The sequence below is a fragment of the Dryobates pubescens genome, chromosome 13 (assembly GCF_014839835.1).
Source record: "Dryobates pubescens isolate bDryPub1 chromosome 13, bDryPub1.pri, whole genome shotgun sequence".
Classification (NCBI taxonomy): Eukaryota; Metazoa; Chordata; class Aves; order Piciformes; family Picidae; genus Dryobates; species Dryobates pubescens.
This window is the reverse complement of record NC_071624.1, coordinates 12315017-12333250: the sequence shown is the minus strand read 5'-3', so window position 1 is coordinate 12333250 and position 18234 is coordinate 12315017. Positions and strand designations below refer to the sequence as shown.

At 43.0% G+C, this 18234-nt stretch overlaps 1 protein-coding gene across 1 annotated transcript in view; it reads right to left on the bottom strand.

The window, feature by feature from the left end:
• The window catches only part of MCF2L2 (MCF.2 cell line derived transforming sequence-like 2), a 145523-nt gene that overhangs the window by 119291 nt on the left and 7998 nt on the right, over window positions 1-18234 (bottom strand). Inside the window, exons 2-3 of the mRNA XM_009903603.2 lie at window positions 11128-11211; window positions 1890-2004 (exon numbers count right to left, since the gene is read on the bottom strand). Of these exons, the coding sequence (XP_009901905.2) occupies window positions 1890-2004; window positions 11128-11211 (199 nt within the window). The remainder of the gene's footprint in view (window positions 1-1889; window positions 2005-11127; window positions 11212-18234) is intronic.

Sequence of the window (18234 nt, the reverse complement as noted above, 5' to 3'; positions counted from 1 at the left end):
GACAACAACTGCAGAGCCAGCTGCAGATCAGTGAGGCTCTGCTGCACCCAAACAGGTTCACTACTTATGTCACATTAAGACTGCAGTTCATATAATTATGTCATAAATCACACAACAAAAGCTTGCTGCACAGGTTCTTCCTCTTCCAAATGAATACCTTTGTCCCTCACCATCTACAGAAAGTGTGGCAAGTTTCAAACAGTGACTCAAGAAACATGGTCAACCTTGCTAAAAGCACTGTAACAGACGAGCAAAGTGCCTGGAAAACTCAGGTCCCTAAAGTGTGATCTGTCATTGAACCTAAGAGTCAAACCAACCTGCTGGCATGCAGAAAATGTCAATTCAAACCACTTGTCTGTAGTGTAAGATGCTGCTTACACATACCTCATTGTTTGTAAAATGGGCATATTGCAGCTCTCCTGACTTACAAAGTTTTGGAACTTAATTCATCATTCTTTGCACGTTGCTCTGGGATTCCTCAGGGAAAAGAATACACAAAACTGAGTCAAAGCAAAGTTTCACCTAGCCCAGTACCCTGTCTCCAATGTTGGTAGGTAGTGGATTCCGAGTCAAGAGTAGAAGGAAAGTGAAAAGAGGAATCTTTTTTCTTCAAGCCCCAGCATTAAGGAATGTGTGGGTTTCTTCAGCCAGAGTTTGCATCCAAGTCATTGTGTTCAGTTGCCACTGATGAAGATATCCTTCATGAACTGGGCTAATTTCTTTTGTACTCATCTGTACCTTTGGCTTGCACACAAGCTGAAGAAGCACAAAATATTTCTTTCTTCTATGGTGACAATGTACTGTGCTAATTCCCCAATGTGTGAAAATGCTAGAGAACCATCCACCAGCATATCAAATACAGAGAACTGCAAAACTTGTTTTCTTTTGGTTTTTTTTTCCCCTCAGCTACTATTGCTGTATTATTAACCCTGAGGCTGGTCATCCTCCCAGCTCTGAAGGTAGTGAAGAAATACATAAGACAGTTTCTCCTGGCAGAACAAAAGCCCTACAGAGAAGGCAGAAACAATGAAGCAGTTAAGTTCACAGTGTGTGGTTTCTCTCAGCTTGCTTTGGCAATTCAGCATGAGGAATACATGTAGGTGGAGCTGGAAAAAGTCTTACTCAAACTTGAAGGAGGCACGTTTTGCCCTCATCATCCTCTAAGCACCTTTATACACAAGGCCACAGGAAATAATAAATCTCTGCTGTGCTTCTAAGTGGCACAGAGGCAGGATCGGGGGACTGAAAAAATATTAAGCTCTCTTTTTTGGATAAACAAAAAATAATTCAGCAGCCATGTCTTAATGCTTATCCTCAGAGCAGTGCAAGTGACTTTTTGTTTCCCTATCCTTGCCCAGCTACAGACAAATAGCAAGGAAAGGATCCTAGCTGTGGAGCAATCTCCCAATAAAGGAACCACCAGAAAGAACATGGTGGTTGCCAGAACACTGTCAACAGGGCAGGATCTTTCAGAAAAGAGAAAGCTTGCACAGAGAGATGCACTCAGAGAATAAGCAGTAATACAAGCTGTGTCAGTTTGGATCCTTGCAGGTGCAGCCCTTCCCTTGATACATTGAGTACCCCTGAGAGTTTTCACAAATGGCCCCTCTTAGCTCCCTTTTGATCTGCTGTCTTTACTGCTGCTCTTCAGATCTACAACCCCTCACACCCAGTTCAAGCCCTGCACAAAAAAAACTGTCCATGTGAGGCTTTCTTTCCCATGTAAATGATGGAAGTGGTTCCTAGGCCCCCCTGTGCATCAAAAAGTTTGATACTGTCTGGATGGATACAGAGTTGCTCATACATTCTGGCAGCACCACTAAAAGCAGCAAGCTGCTGAGGAAAGAGAGCTCTCTAGGAAATCAACAGACATTTGTGCTTAGCCTCACCTGGGAATGCTGGTTAGATATGTGACCACATTCAGAAAATCTTCGTCAGGTATGTCACTGAATCCTGCAAACTCTGGAAAGGTTATAATGGGTGCCCCATCCTTCCCTCTTCCTCCTGCAAAGAAAGGGTGTAAAGATTAGAGGGTGCCTTTATGCCTTCAGACTGATTTGATCAGACTCAAGTGGCAAATACCTGCACATATCCCAATGGAAAGCATGCAGAACCAGTACACAATTGATCATCAGCTTTGCATTTAACATTATCACTCACTGTAGTTTCATTACTTTGGTTTACTCCAGCTGAGATTCCAGCCTTTGTTGCTTATTCTGTTTTTTTCATGAGCCTTTTAGAGAATTGGGATTAAGCACTTTCTCAGGTTATTTCCCATTTCCAACTAATTTCTTGCCAGCCCTGATTCTGCCTCTACCCAGCATGCCCAGACTCAGATGAAGTCCCTCCTGTGCTGTGCAGCCATGGAGAGGTGGGACACTGAGGAACACAATGTTTGCATAAAGGTAGAGCTCTAAAAAACAGACATTTTGAACAAAGAAACCCTTTTTCTTCTTGACATCTGGTGATGTGGTGGCTTTGTCAGGACACTACCTTGAGTCCCCATGTTCTTTTCTGAAAGTTGATTGTTGTTTTAAATTACATCTGAAAATGAGTCTGTTGTGTTAGATCACCCACTGAACCTACCCTGCTAGGGAGAAAAGAGGCTTACAGAGATTCAAAAGGCTTTCAGCTGAGATACAGAGAAGGAACGTGACCGTTCACACTGCGCAGAACGGGATTTCCAATGCTGAGCAGAGCTGCTGCCTCCACTTTGACCTCCACACTGCCCTCGGGACAAGGCCAAATGCTGATGCATGATCTCAGAGCACTCCAGCTGCACTATCTGCCGTCAGCAGTGACAAAGAATATGCTGTCATGCAAAGTCAGTCAGGATTTCCCCAGACTGTTCGCCGCACTCCAGAGACCAGGAGTTCCAACCAGCAGGCACCCAGCTGGGATGGTTTGTTACAGATTCTTAGCGACATCTGCTGGACACAAGCAGTAACGGCAGGAAAAGGAAACTGCTGTCTCCCCTTGCAGAGCTCAATGCATGCCAAGCAATTTCAAAAATGCCGTCTTCCACACACTCGCATAGCTTATGGGCACCACACTTTCCCAGTCACGTATTTCAGATATGCGAAGACACCCTGCATGGGGGAGATGGTGGTTACCTGGAACACCTGGGTTTAAAGCACCAATGTTTGCCACTGGTGCATAAGATAGTGATACCGCTGGATCTCCACCTCCAACAACTATTTTTGTTTAAACTACAAGTTTCTCACTGCACTTCTACTACTCCTGCTGACCAGGTCTCTGTCTTGTCTTTATCTTCTCTTGCATCCACATTTGCATATGTACTTTTCTTCTCTGGCCTCTTTGCAACCAGCTAGATGAGGCAGGCTGATGACACACTGTATGAAACTGTGTATTTTTGTCACAGAATCTTCTCCTATGAAAAGCTATCCAAGGAATGTATGAAAGGATGCTGAACACTGACTTCTTCCCTTCACCACAGGCAACAAAACTAGAAGACCACTTAGGAGCAACCTCAGACTGTGCATTCAACCAAGAGGCAAGAGCTCCTTGCCTCTGACTAGGGCATGCACCCTTAACAGGTCCTGGGCTCCATCTCATCCTCCAAGCTGAAGGTAGCACTTCCTGCTACAATCAGAACAGAAGAACACTCAAAAGTTTCTTCAATACAGCTGTGTTTCAGACATGGAGATAAACAAGGAAACTCTCAGTTCCTAGCATACCATGGATCAAGGAGGAAGTTTTGTGATCAGAAATTGTAAGTACTATGACAAGAAGAGAGTAGGGATGTTTGAAGTACTGGGTGACATGTCATAACACAAATATGAATGGATTGTTCCTGCCCACATCTGAACTTTGAATGGTAGTTGTGTGTCCTGACATCAGCTGGGATGGACTTCATTTTCTCCCTAGCAGCTGACACATTGCTGTGTTTTGGATGTAGTGTGAGAACGCTGACAACACACTAACATGTCAATTGTTTCTAAGTAATGCTTATCCTAAGTTAAGGATTTTTCAGTTTCCCATGCTCTGCCAGCAAGCAGATGCACAAGAAGCTGGGAGGGAGCATGGCCAGGACAGCTGACCTGAATTAGCCATCCCATATAACAATACCCCAGTACATAAACTGGGTTGAGTTGACTGGGAAGGGCAGACCACTGCTCAGGTCTGATGAGTCAGTGGGTGGTGAGCAATTGTATCGTGCCTCATTTGTCTGCCTTGGGGTTTAATTCTCTTTTTGTTATCTCCCTCTCCTTCTTTATCACCATCATCATTATTAATATTAATAATATCATCTTTTATTCCAATTATTAAACTGTTTTAATCTCAACCCACCAGTTTTATGTTATTTCTCCTGATCCAATGTGGGGTGGCAGAGGGGAAGGAGTCAGTGAGTCAGCGAGCAGCTGCTTGGTGCTTAGATGCTGGCTGGACTTAATCCACGACAGAGTTACAAAGGAAAACAATCCTTATCCATTTATCCACACATCTAGCAAGGTAATAAGAGTAGGTGTTAAGCCATATAAAGGTGTCTGGAAAACTCCTCTGGATGAGAAAGAAGTTCCATACATCTAAACATTAATGCCATTTTTTTCCCAAAGCTAAGCCAAGATTTGCTGCAGTATGCAAATTTCTGCAGAATGTGGACTGACAAGCTGAAGCTCTTTTTTCTTGCTGTGCCATCAACCTTGCTCTCTAGGCACTTGCCAGCAGGGACAGTCTTTGGTCAGTTGCACAGCCACAAGGACTAAGTGCATGGAATTTGGCCCCTAGCACTCTCCATGACCCTTGGCACTTGCTGGGACTGTGCATAATCCCCACAGCTCCTGGGTATCACTTATAGAAAGAGTCTAATTGATGACTAGAGAACAGAATATGGACTGAAGAACTTCCAGCACCTCCAAAAGAAAAGCCCTCAGTAATAATAATCATTAATTTTTAATTATTTTTTTTAAAAAGGACTTTCTAGGTAGAAAGTGAGGGCAGGAAGAAGGATATAGAAAAAAAATGCTGAACAGAGCAATCCACATGAACACAGCACATACCTGAGAGGATTATATTATGGCCACCTGAGGCACATCTGCTCTATTCAGCAGTGTCTGTACAGCAAGATAAAGGGTCCAAGGAGTACCAGGAGCAAAGGAGGTCAATGAAAAGCCAGAGCAACATGAGGCACAAGCTAAGATAAAGAGCCCCATGGGAGCAATAACTTAAGTTTAGTGCAGACAGAAAGGGAAACAAAGATACATGGAAAAAATAGGGATCAGGAGCATGGTCATGCCCTGCAGGTTCATACAATGCACACGCCTTGCAGCTCTTCTAGGCACCATTAGATGCCACTCTGCAGTACTCCTGAAGCAACCCAGCCATCTCCAGCACCTCCTGGCAGCTCCAAACACTGGTGCCATGCCAGGAAATGAGTAGCTAGTGGCAGTGGATGTTGCAAACAGCAGTCACAATAGTTGGTAGTTCAGCAGGCAGGAGAGGAGGTTCAGGGCTATCCCGTGACCAAACCAAGATAAGGCTCACTCCTGACCCTGCCTGAGAGGAAAGACACCATCCACTGTCAGTCTGCTGTGCGTCACTGCTCTTCAGTTAGACCCTAGGCTGCTCTGTCACAGCTAGCCCCAGTTCTTCCTGCAGAGGAAACTCAACCAGATTTTGTCTGCCACCTTCTGCTGCAGATCTGAGCTCCGCTCATAGACAGTACCCACAAACCCAACACATGCTGCCACACTGATGCAGTTCCATCAATTTCCTTTAAGAAGTCCATCTGGTTTCTGCTCTCTTCCTCTGCAGACACCAACTTGCCTTGCATCTAAATCAAATTCATTCAATGAAACACACCCACTACTGCTTAGGGAAGGGCATTCTGATCAAAGATCTTGATGTATGATCAGAGGAAAATTATCAGCAAGCAGTTAAACCATTTACATGCAGGGTCACACAGAGTTGTGTCAAACTCAACTTGGAACACAAATGAGGTAGATATCAAGAAGAGCAGAAGGCTTGACTGCCTGGGAAAAGGCAAGACTTTAGAGGAAAAGATTACAGTCAGTTTGACCTGATGCCTGGTTTGCTACACAAAATATCAGAATCCCTTTCCTACTTCTCCTGGGCACTTTATTTTCTTTGCCAGCTTTTTGTTCATCTTTCCTCTTCTCTTGTAGCTTAAGGGCAAACAGACAGGAATAAACTAGTAACAGGATAGAGTGAATGTAGAAGGGAAAGAAAAGCAGAAAAGGTGGCACACAAACTCCATCAGGGTAGTACAAAGCATGGTATGGGACCATCACTCACTCATATGTGCCACTTTCCCCAGGCCCAGGACAAAAAGCAGCATTCATAGCTGCTCCTATTAGATTTTCCAGCTGCCAATGAAGCCTGGCTAGCTGTTGCAGTGAAGATAGGGACTGAATTCAGTTGTGGAAACAAAATAGCTGAAGTATTTTAGGGGAGGAATATGCATGGGGGAGAATGGGATATGGCAGCAAAGAAAATCTAATTTTGCTTTGCAGTGTAAAGGGTGTGATTGACAAATGAGGTGCAAGTCTGAATTCTGAGGGCACGTTGATATGACTGATGTGAATGCAGTAAGCAACCACAACTGCAAGGCAAGTTCCTGGACACAATGGGGATCCTAGGAAATCTCCCACTCCACAGTTCTGCCCCACCTATGCCTCTTATCCAGGGAACATAAACATCCATGGGGGAACAATCAGGGACTACATTGAAGTCTTGTTCCACTGGCAGCTGCTCTTACAGCACCAGCAAGACTTACTTTACAAATTCTGTTAACTAGACCTTACCAAGGATGATGACTCCAAGAATGAGTGAAAGAAAGGGGGTAAAAAAACCCCTCCTCTCCCTCAAACCCCTCCCAAACCATCAAAAACAAAGCAAGCAAGCAACCAACACCCATCACCAAAATCTCCCAACTCAATAAACAGGCTGTGGACAGGAGAAGTTCCAAAAGCTTGTCTGCACATTTACAGTGTACACCTCCCCAGCCTGCCACAGACACCAACTCATCAGTTAGTACTGGAAAGTTTTCTTCCAGGTTCTGCTGACATGCAGAGTAACTGCTTGAGGCTGCCCACATGCAGAGAGCTCCCTTAGTCACAGCAGACCTGAGTACAATTTGTCTCTTGGGTCAGATTGCCAAAGAGTTGCTGGTAATGTCCCTGAACTTTCGCTGACTTGGCCAGGCTTTGCCTCTTCCATGCCTTGTTGTATTGGTTTTCCATGTTGATTAAGGGTGGTAAATGCTGAATTTCCCATGGAAGTTTAAACATGCTTCCTGGGTCTGGATTTTTACACAAGCTCCAAACTGTCCTTTTGGCAAGGTCAGGCCAGGTTTTCCAAAAGGCTGAGTTTAAACAGGAAGCAGATGGTCAAATACCCTCTAGGCCTGGAAATTAAATAAACGGGCTTTGGAGTCAGTTACCATTTCCAGACCTGTCTCCCATCCACTGAAGTCCATTGACTTAACAAGAGCAGAACACAAAGGAAATGAATCTCTGCTAATACACTTTGTGACAGTTTGTCCAATAAATTAATGATTTTGTAACAGGATCCATTATTGCTGCAAATGGCAGATTGGGCTCTGGCAGAGTAATTACAGATAAGAACAGGTTGCGAAGCTGCAGATAAAAGGGAGGGGGTAGTAGTAGTTCCAAGAGCAGATTGGTAGAGAGGGTTATTAGTTTGTCAGCAGGACAGGAACAATATTTCACCAGTGGTTCTCCATTCTTCAGTAAAAAATGGTGTGTGTTAGAATAGTCAGGTTTTCAGTACTACCCAACTTTGTGATCTAGTTCCCTAACAGCTACAGGAAACACATAAACATAGCTGTGCACTCCTGTGTTGTCACAGCTGTAAGCCTATAATTGGGAGTTCAGTTTTCAGGGAAAGGAAAGAGGCAGTAGTGGTTTCAAAACTAGTGTTTAACCAAAGAACTAGCACTCCCACCACATCTCATAAGCTAAGCAAGGTTAGATCAGCACATGGAAAAAGAGATGACTGAAGTAGAATTATGTGATTTAAGCATATTGTCACTTTATACTGCAGCCTTTTCCATGACCACAGTGGACAAGGGAAGGCTTTGGAGAGTTTCCCTGTTCTCAGAACAGACAGTATGGTCTTGGTTAGTCTGGTAGCTAGAGGGCCAGGACAAAAAAAATGCTGTTACTATCTAAGACATTCATTAGAACTAGACACTGACACAATCAAACACCAAACTCATTAGGTTTGTTTCTTAATTCCTACCATCTGCTGAGCCTGCAATACAGTCAGATCCTCTTCTAAGAGGCTTGTTCACATCAATAGTAGAGGAAAGTGTTTCTAATGAGTCAAGTCCAGAGAAAACAAAGAGGCTTTGACTTGAATCACTTTACTTTCTTCTCTGCTTTACTGCAAGTGAATCTCCCCCAGCCACCAGCTGTTAATAAAAAGTTGATATTAGCCAAGTATTAATTTAGAACAAACTCTGGAACAGTCAACCAGTCACATTCATTATCACCGGACAAATGGATTTGGGATCCACAGAACTGAACAAGAGAGCTCAACAAAGCTAGAGACTATGGAGTAGGACAGACCAGACTCACTGCTAAGCTCCTCTGAGCTTTGCATGTGCATGCATGGAATAGGTGGCTATCTGCCCTCTGGAGACTGCAGCCTACAAAATCAAAGCAATAACCCCAACCAGTACAAATCAGCATTTACCATTTCTATGAAGTTGTTCAGAAAAAACATATTTATATGCCCAAAATGCTCTACAAGCAAATGGGGGGTGTCTTTTACTGCCCACAGTGATGGACCCCAAGAGCAGATGGATATTTTTCAGACAGTGGCTACTGAGCTGGAATGTATCAGCATGAAAAACCAGGAAATAGGCTAAGTATCAGGAGATTTTCAGTCTCCATGTAGGCAAGCACTGAGGCACCAAAATATTTGTGGTTGCTTCTGCCTAATGAAAAGCAGCATGCTCTAAGGCAAAGACTGCAGATCTGTCTGAGGGGAAAAAAATAAAAGAAAAAAGTTCAAACCCAATGAGATCATTCATGTGTGAATTACTTTAATAAGTGAAATGAGACAGGAGAGTGCCCAGATCTGTTTTCATTGGATAAAAAACTCCAAAGCTTTTGGTAGAGGAAAAAAGATGACAGTTACCCTTATTTAGGAAAATGCATTTCTGAAAAGTAGAGTCATCCCTGACTCATACCTAAACCTCAGATTGCAGGAGGCAATAAAGGGACAGTAAGGAAGACTTCTGTTGTTATATTTTACCTCTGACCCACCAGTGGTTAGAATATGATACTGGGCTACAGGGATCTCCGAGAAGGCAATTTTATGTTCACGATTTTTTCACAGGCTGCCATGGCTGCAGAGTGAGGCACCCAGTTTTCCAAATGCAGCTGTAAACTTCAGACTGAAACCACCCCAGAAACCAAATGTGAAGAGCTGCATTTGCTAAAATAGCAGATGAGAATACAGGCATTGCTGAAATGTTGAGTCCATGAAGAAACACTTTGTATTTACCTTCAACATTTCTGTGCCACATTTAAAGTTCTAGCTGCAACTGGAAATGGTTTTTGTTTGTGGTTGGTCTGTTGTTTGTTGGTTTTTGGGGGTGGGGGTGGGGGTTTGGCCTTCCACCACTTTCCACAACTGTCAATTCTTTAAGTGAGAATTGTTTTCAAATTTGACTATAGCCCCCAAATTAACAGACTGAACTTCTACATATCAGTCATTTTTTTTTCCTGTTATAAACAGCTATCATGGCAAGGGAAAGCACTGTCCAGGTTTCTCTGACCACAAATCCTTCCAAGACCTTGCTGTGGCATCTGTGTACTGTCAGGCAATCAGATGTGGAGCCCTTAACAAGCTACTCACCATCTTCTCCAGTTTGGCATGGCACAACTCTAGTAAGCAAAGGGTGTGCAGGTGAACGCCTGGACAGCCAGAGGAGAATACTGCAGCCTTACCCCAAATTTGTCTTAGGCTGGGTACTACACTAGCATTTCCTAGTTCCCCTGCATTGAGCACAGTGGTGGGCTGAGAACTCTAGTACGATGTGACACTGAAATGTTTTACTGCAGATAAGAGGGCAGCTGTTTTCACCTCTGCTGTCAACGCTCTCCACTAAATGCAAAACAGTTACTGAATTTATTAAACTTTCACAAGATGTTACCTGGAAACCTTCAAAATCAAGTTTTAATACTCAGATCTCCATAAAGGATTCTGAGTAATTTAAGACTGGGATTTAATTTAGCAGCTTGGAGTGTGCTTAAAAATGTGAAAATGCAGCAAAGACTGGGCCTACAGAGTTGACCATTTGCAGAGCCTAGTTTGTGTACTCTCTGCTCCTCTCCACCATGCAGAGAGGGACAGGCTATCCCAACAGGGTACTTTTGTACCCTGATTTAACAGTCTCTCAGTATTTTGTGCAAATTCATGCTACTGTGTGAAGGAAAGCAAATTCTTAATTCCCTTATTTTGCAGAACAGGCAGAAACAGAGACAAAAGGAATTGCCAGAGGCCATACAGTCAACAGCAGAGGTCGTTCCAGGATCCAGATAAGGATTTCTCTCCTACAGTATCTACAGAAACCAGTGCATTAAATAATTTGGCAAATATTTCAATATCAGCTATTTTTTGGGGCAGGAACTGCGTCACTTTGTGTGATTGCAAAGTTCAGGCAAACAAAAGAATGTGCAATAATCAAATCTTTAGAAGATTAAAACCTTATACTTCAGAAATGAATCATTTCTAAAACAAAGGCAAATGAGGAAGAGGAGGAAGGTCATGAATAGCTCCCTGATAGACCAAAATCTTTTCCCATAAACAAGATGCTGGGACATTGTGCAAAGATCTGCATGGAAAGATTTAATTTCCTAGCCTCTAAAGCTGTTCCCCCACCATTCCACTGTGGACAGCATGGAAAATTAACTTGTCTTAATTAAAACAAGCACAGCAAGTTGGGATTTATCAGTTCCATACATTGTGAGTGTTTGTTTGTACAAGCACTTTTCATCAGCAATGTAAAAATACTGTTGTGACTGCTGTACAGAGCCAAAGGGAGACAGACAGCATGACAGATTCCAATACTTTCCAAGAGAATCCCAGAGTGTGATTACAGCAATTTCTTACCTGATAAGATAGCAAATTGCCTGTGGAGCTGCTCTATTATATCCACTGCAACCAGTGGTCGTATCTCCTGCTGCATGATTTCATCTGTGCAAGTGAAAATAGAAATCTTCAGTCAGTTAATGAAACCTTAATGACATTTTTTTCCATCCTTTGTGAACCCAGCAAAACAAAGATGACACTTGAAGGAAAAGAGCCTGGCTTGACTATTGGCTCAGATTTACGTGACTGTCACAGAGAAGCTTACGATACTTACAGAGTCTCATCTTCAATCCAGTTACTTTATCTATACACTCATGATTTCAGAGAGAGCTTTTCACAAGCCAGCTCCAGTAGATTTGCCAGGTTTGCTCAAGCTGACAGCCTGCTGCTTACTATTTCATGCTCCATATTAAGCCACTTCGTTTGGCCTCTCACATAAAGCAGTTTTTGAGTCTTTGAAATCATAAAGTCTATTTCAGATACTGTGCCATGTTCCACCCTGAACTCCCTGGTTTCTGCTTGAGGACTTTGTGTAACCAACCAATCCAGAACAGCTTCCTTTGCTGATGCTTTTTCCGCTACAAGCAAATACACAGTAAAAGGAGGAAATAAGAGGCTGTGAGGCTTTCTTCTCATGAAAACAAAGCCTGTTCTTTTCAAGTAAACACTGAAAAGGTGAAAAATAACTTGGCAAGCAGCCAGGGAAAAGTCACCACAATTTTTGTGTGTGATCTATTCAGTGACCAGCAACTGTAACCTTACGTTGAGCTGATTTGATCTCTCTGTAACAGGTGCACCCAGTTGTTCGCTCTTCATTCCAGTCTAGATCGTCAACATTTATAGAGGAATATTTGCCAGATCACTGGCAGGATGAAGGTTCTGTTATAATAGCACCTACTGTAATTAGGCCTTTAGCCACTGTACAGCTACAGAACAGGGATCAGTCCTGGCTTAGCACAGGTCACCTCTAACTACCCAGGCAGCAGGTAGAAAGAAGGAAGGTGGGTTCGGATAGACCTTACTTCTCAGCACAGGCAGATAATTGCCCTATTTAAGCATTAAGATCTTCACTGATGTCAATGCAATAAAATGCCTTGGTGCAGCCAATTATAAAAAAGCTGTCCAGAAATAGAGAGGGAGGTCAGAGAGGTTAGAAATTGGCTTCTTTCCCTTGCATCCTAGTGTGCTGCCCAAAATACCATCTGTGTCTTGCTTTCAGATATCTGCTCTGATCCTTTGCAGAACTAGAGATTCTAGGTTTTAAAAGACACAATGTCACTTGGAAACTTTTCTTTTCATTTTCAAACCCTTCACTAATGACTTGAGAAAAACTAACTAAAGAGCTGTGTACTTTCCCTCTCCTAGGCAGATGGTGACACACAATATGGAAAGGTGTTGCACAGTTTGGCTGATACACAAAACAAGGCAATAATAAAACAAACAAAAAAAAAATCAAGGAGGCTGATTTGGCAAACCCTCCTTTTAGACTAATAAGAGGAAAAGACAAACCATAATGAGTGATATTTTTGACTTGGGAACCTTCATTTCCACTCTGCATATGCAGCCTGTTATCAGCTTCTCTGATTCTTGACATTGCAAATGGCTAAGAGCAACATCACAGCTAGAGATCTTGGTTTCAGTGATGTTCACAGTACTTTGAATCTACTGCTTTGGTCATCTATATATACAGTTCCACATAGTCAGCAGAGATGAGGCTTAGATTTGGACACAGAGTAGTTTATTTTCACTCAGAGCAGACACTGCTCCAAGGAGCCAGGCTGGGTGTTTGCAGAACGCCTGTTGACATGGTTATAGACAGAGAGCACTGCATATCAATATGTGAATTATGCTCGTATCAGCATGTGAACTCTGCTCATGCATTGAATGTGTGATCCCCAGTCAGCAAATGTACATTTCTTATCATCTGAATGGAGCCCAAGAGTTGTCCAAGATCTGAGTCTGACTGGGTTAGGTACAGCACACCCACATAGGTATATAAAAGACCAGTGAGACTCAGGCTCTCCTGAACTCAGCAGGGCTGCAGGTAGGGAAAAGAACAATGTGTTTCAAAAGACTTAATGGGCCAACTTAGACTTCTGGCTTATTCTCTGTATCAAAACCTGAACATTCAATAGAGATCAGAACACAGAAGAAGGTAGATACAGGCTTTGTAGGACACAGACACACGCTTTATCTTCTCCCCACCCACTCCAATATACCAGATTGACAACAATAAAAGCTGCATCCCAGAACAGCTTCACAACAGTATCTTACATACACATTCATGACTTAACATCTAGATATGACCCTGCCAAAACCAAAAAGTCAGTGGAAAAGGTATAGGAAGCTGACAAGCCTCAGGAGCTTAACAACAAATGTCTTGCTTCATTGCACCTTGTTAATATCTGCAGAAGAGACTGGAGAACCCCTGATCACTTCAGAGCAGTCCTGTCCTCTGATATAAAGTTTGAACAGCTATGCAGATAAAGATCTTATCAAAACATATGGAACATGGTTATCTTGGCAACCTTGCCTCAGGCATTTCCTAGCTTCTGTGCCATTATTCTTGTAGTCTTATTTTTTTCCCTTTTATTTTTTTTTCCATTGAAGAGGCCATTACACATACATTCTCAAATTTAAAACATGAAAAAGCTTAATTGCTCAAACAGTCTCATGTGAAACACTGCCAAACCCCTACCTAAGTCACCAAAGTTGAATCTACACGTAGCATGCAGCTCTTCATTACTTGAGCTAACTGAAATTGCTAGGACTGTTAAAATGTAAATAAGGATGTGATATTAGAGGGGAAAAAAATTAAACAAGTCTGTTCATCTAGTCTGGGTTCTCTTCAGTTCCTAGTAGAGACCAGTTACACTGCAAAAGAATTAGGCCTTACAGTTTTGCTTCCCAAGGTTTTCCGCCAAGGGGGAGAAAAATGCAATTACTATAGCCATCTGTCTAACACAGCTTCTCCTCCCTCCCAGATCTCTAGGGAGGCTGGCTGCAACTGTGCTATATCTTTAAGGGAAAAGCCATTCAGTCACACTTCATAATTCCTCTCTCAAACATGAAGCATGTTTGGGTTTCTCACACATGTGCACACACACCCTCTGCTGCCTATTTTATCTCTTACCACAGCTATATTCCTGCAGCAGGCCAGGAGCACAGCTCACAGACTCCTGCCTTCAGACCTATGCTAACAGCAGCTGATGGAAAGCTACAATGAATAGGATCTTGTTCCTTCCTCTCTTCTCTGAGTAGAAGGAAAGTAGTTTACATGCTAATGACAACTAATGGTTTCCAATAGCGTTGGAAAAATGACATGCTGGAGTGAAAGACTGGGCTGCACTGAGCAGATTGACACAGCAGTGCCTGTTGCTCCATGAAAGACAACCAAAGGCAGCCAGCCATAGCAGGACGCTGGGGTGACCAAATGAGCCACAGCCTGGCTTTCTGCTGACTAGAGAAGGGGGGTGTCTCAATCCCCAATCTGAAGTCACTAATCTTTTAGTAATGGGTTACAAATTTCCAGAGCAAAGTTCATCTCTTCTTAATGACAGCCTAATATGTAATTCAAGGGAGAGGAAGAGAGCTGGCAGTGAAATTAAAAAACTTGGTAAAACTGCAAAATACATCAGCCTCCTCCTACTCTGTGCAAGGTCAGTCAAAAGTGACATTCAAAACAGAATTGTAGGTTTGTGGGGAAATCTGACTGCTGATATGGTGGAAAAGAGTCAGATAGGGTTAAGCGTAAGGCAATAGATTTCATACCAAGAGCAAGAATATAATATAATGCTGTATCATAGTATCAGTCAGGGTTGGAAGGGACCACAAGGATCATCTAGTTCCAACCCCCCTGCCATGGGCAGGGACACCCCACACTAGATCAGGCTGGCCAGAGCCTCATCCAGCCTGGGCTTAAACACCTCCAGGGACGGGGCCTCAACCACCTCCCTGGACAACCCATTCTAGGGCTTCACCACTCTCATGGTGAAGAACTTCCTCCTCACGTCTAGCCTGAATCTCCCCACCTCCAGCTTCATTCCATTCCCCCTAGTCCTATCACTACCTGATATCCTGAGAAGTCCTTACTCTTCTCAAAAAGTATCAAAAGGCAACACACAAGTGCTGAGTCTGAAAGTTGCAAAGTACTTACAGTTCAAAAGTTCTCCCAAGTCCTCTGCTTGCTGGGAGCAACAGCAGTTAGCTAGTTTAGCAGAGCTAAATTAGCTTTCAAGAATTAAACACACTAAGGAGACAAATTTGCACATCCTCACTGATAAGGTTTAAGCAGGCTAAAGGATTAGAAAAATATTCTGTCCCACCAGAATTCCCAGTGCAAATCCTTAAGGAAAATATTTCCCTTCCTGAAGGCCAAAAAGATCTTCAAAGTTATTGCATCAACAAAAGTTCTTGGTTTGAGTTTCTTTTTGTTAATTCTTTATTTATCTTTCTCACCATTTGTGCCCTTTGTTTACTTTTTGAAAAGATTTGTTTACTCTTTCAGCCCAGACAGAGAAATGGCAAGATCAAGATACAAGCGCACTGTGCTACAGCTTGTTTGCTGTAAAGAAGAACTAAAACTCCAGCTCCAAGCAGAAAAGAAATCTCATCCTTTCTCTTATTCTTCTGCACATTCCCATCACCTCCTTTTTTTTTTTTAAACCCATGTTGAGTCAACTGAAAGCAAATCTGGGAAAAAAACATTGTCAATAAAGCGAAGCAATCTTTCTTAGTGGATGGCTTCTCAGCTGGGTTAGTTCTCTGCACAGGAGCTTCAAGTGCTAGTATGGTGTGGGGTGGGAAATGGCAAGGCCAGGACTAGCTCTTCCAGCAGGGAAACCCTCTTAGATTGAAACACTCTTAAAGCAAAAGCCAAAATGCAGGTGAGTGGGGTCATCTTTTCTCTCACATCACTTGCCAAGCAAACACAATTGCAAAACCTACAGAGTGTATTTGTGTAAATGCAATTTCTGTTCTCCCTAAACCCAACTTTCATAGCAAAGTTTTCAAACTAATGTCCAAAGACAGAACAGTTCATATTTGGAGATATCCTTTAAAGTTTTGTTTTGGTTATTTTGGGGTTGGTTGGTTGGGTTTTTTTCTGCTGATATGCTCTGATCCTTTGAGAAGGGGACACATCTAGGCCATGGTGCAGATGGAACTGCCAAACAACATCCGTGAAAGAGAATAGGTAGAAAAGCACACCTTTCTCTGGAGAGCTTAAAGACACAGCCAAGAGCACTCGATTAGTAATCCCCATAAAAGCTAAATTGTACAAACTCCTATAAAATTCTTAAAGCACATACTCTCACCATTCAGTTCAGGTCACTTCATACCCCATTCTGTAATGAAGTCATAACATTTCTGTATAATCATAAGAGACAGATATGAAATTAACAACTCTTCACTATACACCATGAACTATCCATGAGCAGCAAAGAGCTAAAGAAGCACACCAAGCCACATCGTTTGCTCAGCAATATCAATTTAATTTGGTTTTCAGAGACAGACATTGCTTGATTTCACAGAGCACACTCTGGGATGTTACAGGAGGAATGTTACATTCTGCTTTCCACAAAACAGAAACTTCCCTAATAAAATTCATTCAAGACCATGGTCTAATCTTAGTGTCAGCTTCAAGAAATTAATCCAGATTTAGAGCAGCCTGACACAGTCCCTTGCCTAGTCCCTCAGTATTAAAAACTCCTTGATATTTTCTAACATTTTGCTAGAGGAAAATTAATTTCCCTTCTTCCTCAAACCTGTGCTTCACAACAATGCTGAATTCCTAGAACGCAAATTCCTGCTCAGGGAACAGAAGGCAGCTAAAGAAGGTTTCACATTTGCACCCTGTCATGTTAAAATCCATCATGAATAACACAAGCCACATGTGGTGAACTGTGAAGCTAAAATACATTCACTGCAACACTTGGACACCAAGGTAATCAAGAGATACGGCAAACTGTATGGCAGGCTTCATTCTCCCCTCCCCAGAGTTTGCCAGCAGACAGTCTCACAGGTTCTAAGACAGCATCTTAGAAAAATTCCAGCCACTGGCTCTGCTCCGAGCTATTGCACCCAGTAAAACCATTCCAGTGCATATTCGTAACATATTTTAGGGACCACTTGGCTCAAGAGCTGAAGAACAGTTTTCTTGCTCACTCCTGAGCAGAGGCCAGTTAGCTCAAAAATATTTCCCTGGTTACTGCCATTGGAGACAAACAGTGAGCCATAGCAGCCATCACTGCTGCCAGCAGCACTCTGAATACATCTCAGTATCGGGACAAACACTGCTCACAGCTGACCTCTCTGCTTGAGAGGATCCTTCCAGCCACCCCTCCAGCAGTCTTCTCCAAGCTGTCACCACTGTCTCAGATCAGATGCCCATTAGAAAAAGCCACAGAAACACACTGCGAAGAGTCATCCCTCCCTTTCAGACCCACACACACTCACAAGCATGTGTCCTCCCTTGTGTCACAGGCTGGCTTCTCTGCAGTCCCGCTGAATTCACATGAGGCAGAGGGGAGGGATGGAGAGAGGTAGCCTCCTGTGGAAGCAGTCCTGGATCTGGCTAATGGTGAACCAAAGAGCTGACACTCTTCTGGAGGCAGCTGCACAAATTGCTTAGTAACTGCTTAAATGCAAACCACAGCAGAGTCCTCTGACATGCACCATACCCAAGCATTAACCCTCCCCAAGGTACAGCCGGCTTATTCCCTGCCAGGGAGCTCTCAGCTCAGACTCTTAGACACTTCAGAGGCATTCAGAGCTTAACAATGAATAAAGGTACATTCCAACAAGAGACTAAACAGATTCACTTGCTCAGACTAAGGCATGGAAAGGGCTGTCATTAAAATAACTTTAAATAGCAGAGTATTCAGGGCCAAGGGAAACCAACAGTGGTGCTGTGAATAGCTGTTTTGGAGTACAATCCCAAAGGCACACCCACACACCAGAGCATGGTACTGTTATTTAAAGACAAAGGAGAAGACTGCATGAAGCCTATGAATTGGTTGGAAAGAGCTCTTGAAGAGGGGAGTAATCAGTTCTACATATCTAGTTCAACAGATAATTCAGGACAGATGTTTGCACAGTGCATGAAGAGAGCACGTGTGCTCACACTGG